We start from the raw sequence: 15,371 nt of genomic DNA, 5'->3' as shown, positions 1-15,371 counted from the left end.
TCATGTTACATAAAATAACAAAATAAGGCCTGAAAACATTAGCGTTGCAAATTAGCGCCCCCTAGAGGTAATGGGGTAGAAATATTTATATGAATATAAAAGTCTTTCACATAGCACTCAAATGAACAAGTCATATATCAAATGAAAGCTCTCATTCTCAGGAATGTGACTATACACCCACCAGCCACTTTATTAGGTACACCTGTACATCTACGTATTAATGCCATTATCTAATCCGCCAATCGTGTGGCAGCAGTGTAATGTATAAAATCATTCAGATATGGGTCAGGAGCTTCAGTTAATGTTCACATCAACCATCAGAATGGGGGAAAAAATGTGATCTCAGTGATTTAGACTCTAGAGTCTCTAAAGTGTAAAGAGAATGGTGCAAAAAACAAAAAAACATCCAGAGAGCAGCAGTTCTGTGGGCAAAAATGGCTTGTTAATGACAGAGGTCAGAGGAGAATGGCCAGACTGGTCCAAGCTGACAGGAAGACAGGGTGACAATAACCCAAATAAGCATGCGTTACAACAGTGCTATGCAGAAAAGCATTTCTGAACATACAACACGTTGAATAATTAAGGTGGATGGGCTACAGCAGCAGAAGACCCCTCTGGGTACCACTACTGTCAGCTTAGAACAGGAAACTAAGGCTGCAGTGGGCAAAGGCTCACCAAAACTGGACAGTAGACGATTGGAAACACATCGCCTGGTCTGACAAATCTGGATATCTGCTGAGGTACACAAATTTAATTTAGCCAGGTATCCTGGCTAAATTCCCCCCATTGGCCCTTCTCAATCATGGCCTCCTAATAATCCCCATCCACTAATTGGCTCTATAACTCTACTCTCTCCTCTCTACCAATAGCTGGTGTGTGGTGAGCGTACTGGCGTACTATGGCTGCCATCGCATTATCCAGGTGGAAGCTGCACACTGGTGGTGGTTGAGGAGAGTCCCCTGTTCACTGTGTAAAGCACTTTGAGTGTAATGTCAGAAAAGTGCTATATAAATGTAACGTTCAGTCATTCATTCACTGCAGCCTCAGTTTTCTGTTCTTGGCTGACAGAAGTGGAACCCAACATGGTCTTCTGCTGTTGTAGCCCATCCGCCTCAAGGTTTGACGTGTTGTGCATTCTGAGATGCTATTCTGCTCACTACAATTGTACAGAGTGGTTATCTGAGTTACCGTAGCCTTCCTGTCAGCTTGGACCAGTCTGGCCATTCTCCGTTGACCTCTCTCATCAACAAGGCATTTTCGTCAACAGAACTGCCACTCACTGGTTGTTTTTTGTTTTTCGCACCATTCTCTATACACTCTAGAGACTGTTGTAAGTGAAAATCCCAGGAGATCAGCAGTTACAGAAATACTTAAACCAGCCCGTCTGGCACCGACAATCATGCCACGGTCTAAATCACTGAGATACATTTTTTTTCCTATTCTGATGGTTGATGTGAAAATTAACTGAAGCTCCTAGCCCATATCTGCATGATTTTATACATTGCACTGCTGCCACATGATTGGCTGATTAGATAATTGCATGAATAGGTAGATGTACAGGTGTACCTATTAAAGTGTCCAGTGATTTTGTTGCCCTAATACCACAATTCAAAAGATTTTCAAAAGAATTACAAAGTGAAATATACATAAAATACAAACATATCTTTTATGTGCCGATCACTGCTGCTATAAGCCCCAAGTAGCCAGAATCTTTATATCTGCTCTTACCTTAGACAGTTTTCTAAACAATTTGGCAATTTTTATTTATCCGTGAGCTTGCTTGGCTGAATAATCCAATGTTATATCTTAGATATACAGAACAAAATATGCCTTCCAGCAGGAAAAGCATGCAAAACAAATCATCAGAAAAATATGTTTTCGACTATGTTTTCGATGATAAAATCAATTTTGGGGGTGGGGGTAGGTCTAAGCTTTCTAATGACACCTAGATTGAGCTTCTACTCAGAGACTAAGATATTCAATGAAACAACAAGGGAACGTGGGTGGTGCGTAAACTGAAAATTAGACTGAATGTCTATGGATGAGCGCATCTGTGAGGGCTAAAATGCGTTAGAGCACCACCTAAATTTCAGATCTGTATATTGTGATGGAATGTGATAGAGAATGTTTTTTTGTTTTGTTTTTTCTAGTGCTTGCTGCCATCTAGTGGAATGAAATAAGACTTTTCAATGTAAGATAGAGTGAACTGAACCTGAATTACATGCTTCCAAAATTAGGACAACAACAACAAAAAAATATTTAAACTTTCTGTTTATCATAACATTATAAACACAACAATATTATTTATGAATATTTGGAGTCTTTTTTAATTATTATTATTTGTGAAGTTTTCTGAAAAATGAGACCAATTTTTTGCAATTAGTCCATAGTATGTGTGAAAGGTGAGCTTTTAAATTTGAGTATGAAAAATTGCAGGAGGCAGCCCAAACATACACCAGGATTTAATGGGTTTTAAACAGGTTTCCCAAACATTGCCCCATCCACCATTGGTCAATAAACAGGTCAAAACAACATTTTGGACAAATAACATCTCTCGCAATAGGTAATTAGAGATACTGTGATCATTATATATTTTTCTTTGCCTCCAACCTCTTATATTGAGCTTAAATGAAATATTGACAATTAAGAAGTAGCTGTCAAAGTTTGTATAATGTTAAAATATGTCTGAAAACATAAAAGTATTTCTTTAATAATTTACATTTACTCTTTCTCAGTTTATTTGAGAGCCATATTACCTGTCATTGTTGTTACACCTGCTGAGCGTTATGCTCAAGCACCATATCGGACAGATTGAATCTCTCTGGTCTGCAAAGTTTTACCTTCACACTGAACAGCCTCTCAATTGAAGCACATGACTACGTTTTTAGAAGTCTCAAACTATGTTACTAGTTTGAAGAGGAAGTTTACAGCACACTTTTACATACGGAAGTGCTGATTCACAAACTGTGTCATGATGACACTAAACATCCTAAGTGTGCCTATATCAATATTTTAAATATATTTCATTTCACGTCTGACATAATATGGATGATAAAAATTTGGATAGTAATCAGAGATAAACAGCTGGTTTTAACCGACAGGCTCAATGTGTTCAGATGCAGTAAATCTTACACTGATATGATCTTATCATTCGGTCAGCATGCCTCCATCCACGGCCACACTTATCTGCCATCTTTACATAAGTAGAACACAAGATCTGTCACTCAATGACCTTTCTAAGTATCAATTTGAGTATGTCTACAGAGTAACAGCACACCACTACTGCCTGATTACTACTTAAGGCTAAACAAACTAAACTAACAACAAGCAAACAAACACTACTAGAGAGAGTATATACGAAGCAAAATGAAATGGGGTTGTGTTGGCACAATTCATTGTTGTTCACCTTGTCAGTGAAGCGAATGAACAGGTGAACTTTAATACTTATGTGCTAGTCATAATACGTAACTTGCGTTATAAATACGTTGTTTCCGTAAAAAAGTCTCTAAAGAATAAATATATAATGTTACTGTACAGTTGTGCTCAAAAGTTTGCATACCCTGGCAGAAATTGTGAAATTTTGGCATTGATTTTGAAAATATGACTGATCATGTCAAAAACTGTCTTTTATTGAAGCATAGTGATCATATGAAGCCATTTATTATCATCACATAGTTGTTTGGCTCCTTTTTTATACCTCTAAAAAGTATCTAATACTTAATTATTCATTATATGCTATTATATGTTTGAAACATGTTTAAATTAATAAATGTTTATACATTTTTCCAAATGCTTGAATATTTTATTAAAAGTTTGTTCTGTTACAGTTAGGCACACCTTTTTGTCATTCTGTACATTATCAACTAAAATATGTTATTTCGTTGACTAAAGGTTTATGCCATTTAAGTCAAGAGTAAAACTGACTTGAATGAATAAGACATGAAATATTGACTAAACTTAAAGGACATTTTTGTCCAAAGACTAAATCTAAGACTAAAACAAAAAAACTGGGTAAAAATTAACACTTGAAAGATTGCAGAGTTGGATAAGTTACTCAAGAAAGTAATTCATTACTTAATTACTAATTATTTCTAGAGTAAATTGCAATCAGATTACTGATTAATTCATCAAAAAATTACATTACTAATTACATTCAAGTTACTTTCTAAAACACAGAAAAGTGAACAAGTAAACAAATTCAAAATAATGTCTAGATTTTCTCCTTTCAATGTCCATTGTGACATGCAAGTCACACTCAGCACCACACGTTTCTTCCTTATGGCTTATTAGGGGACATACTCTCTTCAGCTGTCACAGAAAAAGAAACAGTCGTACATATGAACATAATTCATATTTTAAATTCGACATCAATAACTCTATTTTAGAAATGTCCAACCCATGTAATGTACTTAAAAGTAATTAAATTAACTGATAGACAGAAACGGTAATGATTACTAGAATTTAAAATGGAATGTTCCACTACTTTGATTTAATTGAAGTAATTAGATTACAGTTACTAATTACTTTGTGATCAGATTACACCCAACACTGAAGGACTGTAAACTTCAAATGTGTATATGTGCTAAAAGTTCACCTTAAACTCCAATTTTCATTTCACAGAGTCTTAAAGTTAGTGTCTCTAAAGTAAGTAGAGATTTATCCAAACATCGTAAATAAAGAAAAATGTTTTCATTAAGCAGCAACTTCAAATAAAGAAAGTCAACTCACTTTATTTATTTACTTTTTGCTTTCTTGTTTGTAACAATGTACACTTGTAGAAACAAGGAAAATTTGAACATTTAGAACAGTGGTGGTGACTTTCCAAATATACAATAAGAGTAATTACAAAATTTGCAATGTAATAAAGAGAAAATCTTGTTACCCATTTCATGTGCCTTGACTCATTTCATTTTCTGAAAGTATTAGTATATTACCTCTGAAGAGGGGCATTGTGTAGTGGTCTGACTTCTCTTAGCCAGTGCTGTCTGGCTGGCTAGCTGTCAGTGCGCTGTGTTCCAGAGAATGATTGTACTTGCTTTTCAAACAGCCTTTGCTGCAGCATTCCATCAGCTACACCTGACACATGAACAGATTTTCATCTGCTTGCTGTAAACTTTCTTTGAGGCACTTTATAACCCTCTTTGCAGCTCACATGGAACATTTTCCTTTTCTGCAACAGACCGTTATAATTATTTTTAGCAGCACTTACCGTTGCCAACCAGACCAGAAAACCATCATACAAACGAAACCAGGCAGAAAAGATAGGTCTAATTATTGCATTTCGCAATTTTCATATATAAGCTGACTTAATCATCATATTAACAACATCTTTACTTAAAGAATGGAACAACAACAACAGAATATTTATTTCCTTAAAGTATAAACTAAATGTACCTACTCAATGACAACTCAGCAATGACAGCACTCATATTAGTTGGTACCACTGATATATACTGTAAGTATATAGAAGTGGATTTGCTGATGCAACAGTAAATTGCCAACAGAAGGTGAAGCCACCGGAAGTGTCCGAGCGGACATATTGGTGTGCCCCAACTGCCATTGGCTCTATGGCATTAGCGGCATACGAATATCTCCACTCAAACACTTCCAGCGGTATCGGATTTCAGTCATTGAGACTGCATTTCGCTCTCAAGTGACAGTATGATAAACTTTTAATTTGCTCATTATGGATAATATCGTAACGGAAAAGATATACGCGGATCGTGATGTCAGAGAATCCACCTGTCCCGGTGTGCAGCTTATCAGGGCATTACAACATTCACCAAGGGATGTGGCAAAACTGTCAACAAGTTGTAAAGTAGGAAAAACTGCAATGTCTGCTTGTTATGGAGCGACAACACATCAGACATCCTAATTTTTTAACCTTAAAGTCACACTGTAATATCTATTTCTTGCCTGTTTTCATATTGACATGCTCTCTAAAGTCATACATATATTCTATGTGTGTGTGTGTGTGTTTAAATGTGCCATTTAAAAACCTAGCGTATCGGTTTCATTCTTTGTGTGACTTGACTCCCTGTCTGCGCACCTGCTGCGTGTGTATGATAGATAGAAAAAGAGTCACTTTTTAATAAAACAACTTGTTTAAATTCAGCTTGATATGTTCACCCTTACTGAAGAGCTACTGTCTGAAATAGATATCGACGTAAGTCTGCTTATTCACAAAGTACTGACGGAGATGAAAGTTCTCCATGCCATTAACTTCTGATGTGGTCTGTTCATTCATTGCAGAGTTCTGGCAGTTGTGAATGAGAAAGATACAATTCCTTTGTCCAAACAGTTTCATCCAGGCTCTTAATTGTATTGTACAGTATGCATGTACGTTTTTTGATGTTAAATCATTGAAGGACACTTAAAACGGCCAAAACAGTTAACACACAATACATGTCATACTGTATGGGGTGCTTTCACTGTGCAGCAATAAATGAATGACCTATAAAATTACATTTTGGAGGTGGCATTCTTTCTTATTGTTGTTTAATGTGTTACCTGTATATGTAAAGACACTTGAAACAAGTACCACTTCAAGAGCTGAAAGGCTGCTTTGAAGAGAATGGGTTCCTTATGGTTACTGAGAAAAGAATGTAAGATAGGCTAAATCACTCAAACATTCTCAGATCTCAACTGTCTGTGAGCAATTGGTCTCCAATCATGTACTCTGCTCTGGTTTATGGTGCTGTTAAGACAATAGTTTGAATGACTTTCTCAGTAATGGCAAACAGATATGCCTGTATAGACAGCGACAAAGAACATTTGTGTTCTACACTACCATATGTAAGTGAATGTATAATTCATCCAGGGGGGCTTTAACTGTTCTAGCCATCTTCAGCATCCTTAACAGTCATCTAATCAATATGATACCTATGATATGCATTTAGCTAAATTTGTTTATTTAACTATTTTTAAGAGCTCATTGTATTGGTTTCATTGTCTTAGGAACTCTTGCTACTATAACTTGAACAGTTATGGAGATTGTCTACAAATAACATATGTAAAGTATTTTACATATTTAATTGATTTGGAATCAAAAGTTTCATTGCAGCAGTGGAAACATCCCCATTGGGCTGATACTTTGCTCCAGCCCTTTATATGAATATCTGCTGCTTCTCCAGTAAGTGTGTAATGTTTTTAATGCAGAGACAACTATAAGCCATTCTTAGGGTGATTATGCAAAAACCTTCTGTGGCACTATCAGAACATTGCTGTTTGATTATCCTGACCAGCTCAATATAACAACATTGTCTAATAATTTGTTTTTAGTTTAGGGCAGGGCTATCCCCATTAATGGCAGGTAGGGGCATTGGTCAGGAAACATTTTAGAAACAGTAGCCACTTTCCACCATCAGGCCAGTGAAAGCCAAAGTGAACAACTGGCAAGCTGGGGCCAACAGCCTCGGACCTTGAGCCACAAGACCAAAATCAATCTGCGTTCCCACCATTGGGCCAATAGCCCTGCAGCATTGTAATAAAACCCACCTTTAATATGCCATCCTGATGCCAATGTCACAACCCCCCCGCCCATTTCACAAGTAAGAGGGAAGCCCAAGCCGATTTATCATGTTATCTAGAAAATCAAGTTTATATCGTATGTAAATATTAGCTAGCTAGCAAGATAAGTTAACGATGGCAACTCACCAACTGTAACTTCCATGGTGTCCTGAGTGGTCTCTCCACTAACACTGCCAATGATCTCGAACCGTGGAAAGTTCTTCCTTTGAGCACTGATTTGTCCATTGTGCGTCTTACTGTGCACACAATTTTTTTCATTTTTCCAAAACCTGTACCATTGTGCGCTGGATACACAACTTGGCAAGTTCGGCGATCTTGGTGCTGACCCGACTCAGCGAAACTCCGCCTTAGACATTGACCCCGCCTCAATCCTCAGTTGGCCTTGTTTGGCCCATGGGTAATCAGTGGGCCAAAGGCCACTGGCCCCGAGGAAGCCCAGAGGAGGCTCGATGAAGCCCCGGAAGTGACAGTGGGAATGCAACTGGCCCTGACACGCACTAGCACCTCCTTTATTTGGACCGACAGTGGAAACGTGGCAAGTCATTATTTTTGCAATTCCATTTGGTGCCACTAGTGGAGCAAAAATTGCACACTTCAACTTTTAGACTAAGGTTCATCATGATCTAGAGATCAGTAATGCCAATTACATCTGGATATTTGAACCAAAACCAAACACCAGTGGGTGGTGTAATGCCAGCAGGACCCAGCTATAATACAAATCCTTTTAGAAACTTGAGATATTATGAAGCAGAATGTGTTATATTATACCATGGCACTGTTGAATGTCTGATTCTGATTAGCTGTTTACTCCATTATAGCTTAGGCTGTTCTAAGCACTTAAAGTGACACTTTAGAATTAGTAATGAAGGCTTGGGCTGTATCCAAGCAAGAGCTGAATCTGTGGCATAAGAAAGTAGTTCGACACACAAACATTTTTTAGGGATGAAAACCTGAAAATATCTTGAAGTGTGGTAACCATGGTATATGCACAATAATTGTTTCTTGACCGCTAAATTATTGAAAAATAATGCACGCCCGCATCGTGGCCGCATTACCACCTCGGGGTCTGCATTAATTAAAAAAAATTCAACGGTCCAAATCAATTATTCCTTATTTATACTGACAAAAGAAGATTCTTGTAAAATCTCAAACATGGTTTGTTTGCATGACTGATGTGTGCTAGCTAGCACATTAGTAGTAATTTAGGTCACCATATGTCACTTTGATTAATGAGGGGGCGTGGCCAGAAGTAGTCGCCAGATATTTATGTTTCATAACAATAGCTGGAAGTAGACCGGATGTCTGTTTAAGAGATAACAATAGCTGGAAATGGTACACCGGATGTTTGTTTGAGAGATAACAATAGACCGGATGTTTTGACAGGATGTGTGTTTTGCGACTGAAAGTTTGAAAGGATGTGTGTTTGACCATTGATTTGACCATTGGTTTGTGGTTAAAAGATGGTTGTGAATGATAAGCATGTGCCGAGTGGTTTAAAAGGTGAGTATTTTCCTGAATGCGGATAAGTCAGCACATTCAGAAAATATTCTGAAGTATGGTGACCATAGCTAGTGAAATGACTGAAGATCGACTTTTTCTATCAAAGAGAGTGTGGGGTCCGAGTTTGACCAATTTTCTCAAAAATCCTTCTGATAGTATCAAGTATCAATTTCATTTGTCCGGTATTCGTCTGTGTATGTATGATTTTGAACAAACAAATTGTGAAGTGAAATTGTACAACATGGATGTGGGTTGTGTGTGGGACGAAGACCCGCAAAAAGACTGGAACATGTTCTACAGTCAAGTTTGGAAAGATTTGAACGATCATGGAGATTAGCCACTATTCATCTGAGAATGGGACGGTATGACACTTCCTTACCCCAAGTATCGGGTGGTCGGCGACCATACACGAAAGAAAACGAGGATTACGTCTACATATCGTCTGCGAAACCAAGTCGAGCGTCGCTGAACGTGTTTGTCCAATCTCTGAGACCGAGCACAACCAGCTGTTTCAAATGAAGTTTTTATTTCAGTGGAAAGTCTTGCCCATTATGAATGAGATCTTCTCAAATATTCATCGAATGTTCAGATTGTACGTCTCACACCATCTCTATGTTCAAATTAAAAGATCAAATGTTTCACCCCGAGATGTGTGTGCTTAGTCACAGAGGCCAACGTGTAACACCGCCAACCTGCTACAATGTTTATGTTTCAAGACAATGTTTCGCCTCCCCACAACTCTCCAGCAAGTGATATTTGTGGCTTTAAATTTAAACAAATATTTAATTAAATTTAAATAGGTTTAATTCTACCAAGTATAAATTAATGTTAAAACAAACGCACTTACAATGATTATTTAACAAACTATCATGTTTAAAATTTTTATTTACAAAGTTTTGAAGCACATACACTTCATACGACTGGGCTACTAAACACAACAACGTGTATCACACAGCATCAAGAAATACAAAGTACATTTAAACAAATATTTAATTACATTTAAATAAGTTTAATTCTAGGTATAAAATTAATGTTAAAAAATGAGCTTGCACCTGCCATTTAACAAACTTTCATGTTTTAACTTTTTATTTACTAAGTTTTAAAGTTCAAAGACCTCAATATGGTTAATTAATCATTTACATTTATTCTTTTATTCTGAATCATAACACTATTTAAACATGGTTATCAACTTAATTTTCAAATTATTTTTTAAATTGTACTATGTTAATGATAATTAAACATTTTAGTTTCTTTCAAGAGATTCTAATAAGTTATTGAGTCAGTAGTTTACTCTTGCTTATGGATATTAGTTTAAACTTAGTAGAATTAAAAGTATTTACACCCAATTAAACATTTCGTTTAAACTTTGCTTTTGTAGAAGAGGGAATGATATGGAATATTGTGTTAAGCAATCTAGTTGTAGTGTTTTAAAATCATTACATTGTCTCTCGGGGAAGGGCAGTGGAGAGAGAAGTTTAGTTTTAAATGTGTGTGATTATTATATATATATATATATATATATATATATATATATGGGGTTTTTTGTGTGTGTGTGTGTGTCTATAATCATGAGTGACCACAGGGATGTTGTTGAGGGTCAGGGTGGGGTTGGGGATTAGAAGGGGGAGGGGTAATAGTGGGGGTTAAATGTTATTTCTGTGTATATTTGTTTTGCTTTTCTTTGTTATCTATATGAATCAATAACAAATGTTAATCAGAAAAATCATTACATTGTTAACTTTATAGACTAAGGTAGTCAGAGAGAGATACAAAATGATCATTTAAAATATTTAATTAATTCTTTACATTATTTCAGGTTTATGCAAAAAAAAAAAAAAACAAATACAAAAATAAAATAAAATACAAAAATAACCTTTAAATAGTGTACACATTTATGATTGATAAGAGAATAAATGTGACTTTCAATTTCAAACATATAAATTATAATGAAGTGTATGTGCTTTAAAAACATCACAAGTTTAAAACATGGTAGTTTGTTAATGGTGAAAGTACATTTTGTTTTAACGAAATTAACAGTACTTACATCTAATTTGTTTCAATCTTACTTTTGTAGAAGCCAACAAGTTTGTGCTTAGCATTTCCTGAGTCATTCATTACGACGGTCAGAAGTACCAGTCAGGACATACAGTACATAATCAATCTTATCTGAAAGCTACATGACCAAAACATCCTCATGTCCAGAAGAGGAAATAGCTGTTGAAGAGGTAAACTACTGACTCAATAACTTAGAAAATATTCAAAAATTACTTTGAAATTGTTTTCACTATCTCAATTAAGTTGATAACCATGTTTAAATAGTGTTATGATTCAGAATAAATGTAAATGATTAATTAAACATATTGAGGTCTTTGTACTTTAAAACTTAGAAACATTAAAGTTTGTTAAATGGCAGATGCAAGCTCGTTTTTTAACATTAATTTTATACCTAGAATTTTAAACTTAAACATGTAAGTGCGTTTGTTTTAACGTTAATTTATACTTGGCAGAATTAACAGAATGAAACGTTGTCTTGAGACATAAACATTGTAGCAGGTGGGCGGTGTTACATGTTAGCTTCTGTGACTACACACACACATCTCGGGGTGAAACATTTTATCTTTAATTCGAACGTAGAGATCGTACGCCTCACACCATCTGAACACTCAGTCTCAGAGATTGGACAAACATTTTTGGTGAGGCTCGACTTGGTTTCGCAGACGAATATGTAGACGTAATCCTCCGGTTTCTTTCATGTATGGTCACCCACCACCCGATATCTGGGGTAAGGAAACGTCATACCGTCCCATTCTCAGATGAATAGCAGCTAATCTCCTTGATCGTTCAAATCTTTCCAAACTTGACTATAGAACGCATTCCAGTTTTTACGTGAAAAACAAGTATGGGTTTTCGGCCCACACACAACCCACATCCATGTTGTTCACAATTTGTTTGCTCAAAATCGTACATACACAGATGAATACCAGACAAATGAAATTGATACTTGATACTATAGAGTATTGTTGAGAAAATTGGTCAAACTCTGACCCCACACTCTCTTTGATAGAAAAAGTCGATCTGAAGTCATTTCAGTAGCCATGGTCAACAACCTTCAGAATATTTTCTAAATGTGCTGACTTATCCACATTCAGGAAAACACCTTTTAAACCACTCGGCACATGTTTATCACTCACAACCATCTGTTAACCACAAACCAATGGTCAAACCAGTGGTCAAACACACATCCTATCTAGCAAAACACACATCCTCTCAATCTTTATCAGTCGTAAAACACACATCCCCGTCAAAACATCCGGTCTATTGTTATATCTCAAACAGACATCCAGTCTACTTCTGGCTATTGTTATCAAACATAATCATCTGACAACTACTTCCGGCCACGCCCCCTCATCAATCAAAGTGACACATGGTGACCTACATTACTACTCAAATTTATTCCAAGGCAGGTCATGAGTAATTTAATTCTGAGAACAGACCAGTATTAACTACCATAATCTTTCAGAGTCTTATATTCAGTAGTGGTATTTATAGTGAAAAGTCATTTTGAGCAAACCATACATATGACAAGAAATGTAATGCAATACAACCCCTTACATCAAATGCTTGTCAGTCTGCATGAAGATTTTGTTTGTTTTTAAAAGACAAGATCTCTGCATTTCTGTATTCCTGGAGAAATAGATTTTTCATTTGAAGTGACAAAATGATGTGATCATTGCCATTACTCTCAATGCAATGTAACCATCTTTGTTATAATACTTCATAGTTTTCATGCTATGCTCAGAGAGAATTTATTGTGTCAACATATAGTTTTAAGAGACCTTTGACCTGTTAAAAAAATGTGATGTTAAACAGTTCAATGTAATAAGTATGACACAAAGATTATAACCAAATGTGGGCAGTTCTGATTTATATTATAATATATAATATACATACAATGAGTGTTTTATTTTGAGTGACCCTGGTATAACCACATATAACGGTTGCAAACAGCTCCACCTGAACACATGCTTCCATTTTTAAATGTTTTAATCTTCTATTAAAAACTTACATTGCAAAATTAAAATTGTCAGAACTAACTGGGACATCACAAGCTCTTTTTATTTAAGAGAAAAATAATATTGTGGGTTAAATGTCGCCACAACATGCAAAATATAATGTGAACTTTGAAGCGTGGATTGACAGAACAAATCGTTTCTGTATAGTTAGTCTAAGTAGTGTATCTAAAAATTCAGGAACATTTTCACTATACATTTATGTACATGTAAGTTACATCTGATCTTTTTATATAACATGAAAAAGCTCAAAATGTAAGGATTTATTTCAGCCTCCAGCTTGATTTTAATGTTCTCATTAATGTCAACTCATCATACTAATTACTCTAAAAGATTCAATTAAAAAAGTACACCAACCCATATCACCATTAACCTGTTTATGTCTTACATGGAAATTAATACATTAAGAAGCAGAACATAAGAGAAATACATTCAACATTTTACAAAAGTTAAATCCAGCAAGTTCAAAGAGTAACATTAAAAACAAAGTGTAAAAGTGAACTATATAAGTCTACATCAGTCATCACTGTCAAAACCATGAGGACCTTCACCAGCACACAGGTAAGAAAAACAATGTATCTCTGTGTTTTGAATATTCGGTGTTATAAACCAAGTTTCTTTGTTTATGGTGACTGAATCCCCTCAAAGCCATTGACACCGTTCAATCCGGAGTGGTTGATTGAATTAAAATCTATGACAATCCTGCCTCGCTTTGGCTCGAACTGCCTGCAGGACAGAGAAATAAGAACAGACAAAATTATTACTGACATATGCTAAAATAAGAAAGATAAAATGCAAGTAGTTGTTTCTTAAAAGGCACATAAATCTCAGCTGTCCTGTTAAAGCACCTTGATGAAATGAGAAAATCCTTATTGTCCTCATTATTCTGAAACAGTCCAGCCAATTCCCTTCAGAATCCTTGAGCTTCGAGAACCCAATTACAAACTGTTCCTCTATCGAAAACCCAAGCAGCAACCCCTCCATAAGGCAATGGCCAGGGACCAAGTACCCCAATGACTCAAGAGGAAATGCCTTGCCAAGAAGAACCAAACCAGCAGGTGGTAAACTCCTTTTCACACTTTTAGCCTTTATCCTTTGTGCTGCTTCACAAACCCTGTTCTCCTCTTTTTTTTGTCCTCAGTTCACTCTCTTCCCTGTTCTTTTTACCTTTCATTCTTCTGTTAACCCCTCCCTCTCAGTTTGAGATTCATAATAACAAGTTAAAGGTGCTATATGTAAAATTTTTCATGTAATACTCGCCTTTTCTTTGCCAATGTGTGAACGGGTTGTAACGCAACTTAAGAAATGGGCCATTCCCGGACTTCCTAGGTTGCCTATTAAAGCCTGTAGACTGATTTTCATGTAAAGGGAGCGGGTCGGTTTTGCTGGGAAAATCCAAAGGATGTGATGTTTATGCATGCTCCCGAGAGCCCTGCCTCAGACAATAGCGTCTCTTCCACTATTCAACAGTGACAACAAACTGCAACACTAGGAATCCAGCAAACATCAGGCTCCCCGCACAACATCGACACAAACTCGGAGTAAGCCACAAAAAACATTTATCTACTGAATCCCATCTGGTTAAGCGGAAACGTGATCGTGGTTGAGCGAAAACTAGAGTGAACACCGGCAGGGCATTTGATTCCTGGAGGGACCTTTCTGTTTTGGGGATCAAAACCGACCCTGAATTGGTGTTCTTCTTATTGGACAGGTCAGCTTACATAACTGAAAAGCCTGTGAAATATAGTGCCATAAGGATTGATCTGTGTAATTTTAGCTGACTTGATCTTGCCTGCTAACGCTGACGAATTGCAAGCTACCTTGCTTCATAACTTTCAAATAATTTCAACGATCTTCTCTTTATACTAAAAGTCAGATATGCTGATTCACAGTAACTGACATAATGTTCATCTGTAATTATTCAGCAAGATAAACTACAATAACACATGAAATTAATGCTAGACAATGTTCAAGGTAATGCAAAAAGCTCCATTCATTAGTGTAACATAACTTGGTTATACAGAAAATATATACATTCTATTATTATAAAACAATAGCGCATCGATATATCAAAATGACAGTTGTGATGGAATCACATCAATACTGAATTGTGTCAACATATTTATAATGTACAGTCTATTTTATAAACAGCTACTGTCATATAGAGCCCGACTGATATGGGATTTTGAGACCGATACCGCTTTTAGAGAGGGAAAATTCACCGATTAACGATATGGTGACCGATATAGCTCATTTTTGAGCTGGAATGAA

The 15,371-nt window shown here is 36.2% G+C and overlaps 1 protein-coding gene across 1 annotated transcript in view; it reads right to left on the bottom strand.

Moving 5' to 3' along the window:
- Positions 1-12,458: 12,458 nt before the first annotated feature.
- dctd (dCMP deaminase) overlaps positions 12,459-15,371 on the bottom strand; it is an 81,496-nt gene continuing 78,583 nt past the window's right edge. The window contains exon 6 of the mRNA XM_051703028.1: positions 12,459-13,826. Within this exon, the coding sequence (XP_051558988.1) occupies positions 13,724-13,826 (103 nt within the window). The 3' untranslated portion in view covers positions 12,459-13,723. The remainder of the gene's footprint in view (positions 13,827-15,371) is intronic.

This window comes from Myxocyprinus asiaticus, chromosome 7, assembly GCF_019703515.2.
Source record: "Myxocyprinus asiaticus isolate MX2 ecotype Aquarium Trade chromosome 7, UBuf_Myxa_2, whole genome shotgun sequence".
NCBI classification, from domain to species: Eukaryota; Metazoa; Chordata; class Actinopteri; order Cypriniformes; family Catostomidae; genus Myxocyprinus; species Myxocyprinus asiaticus.
Note: the sequence above shows the minus strand (reverse complement) of the source record. Positions and strands in the feature narration are given on the sequence as shown.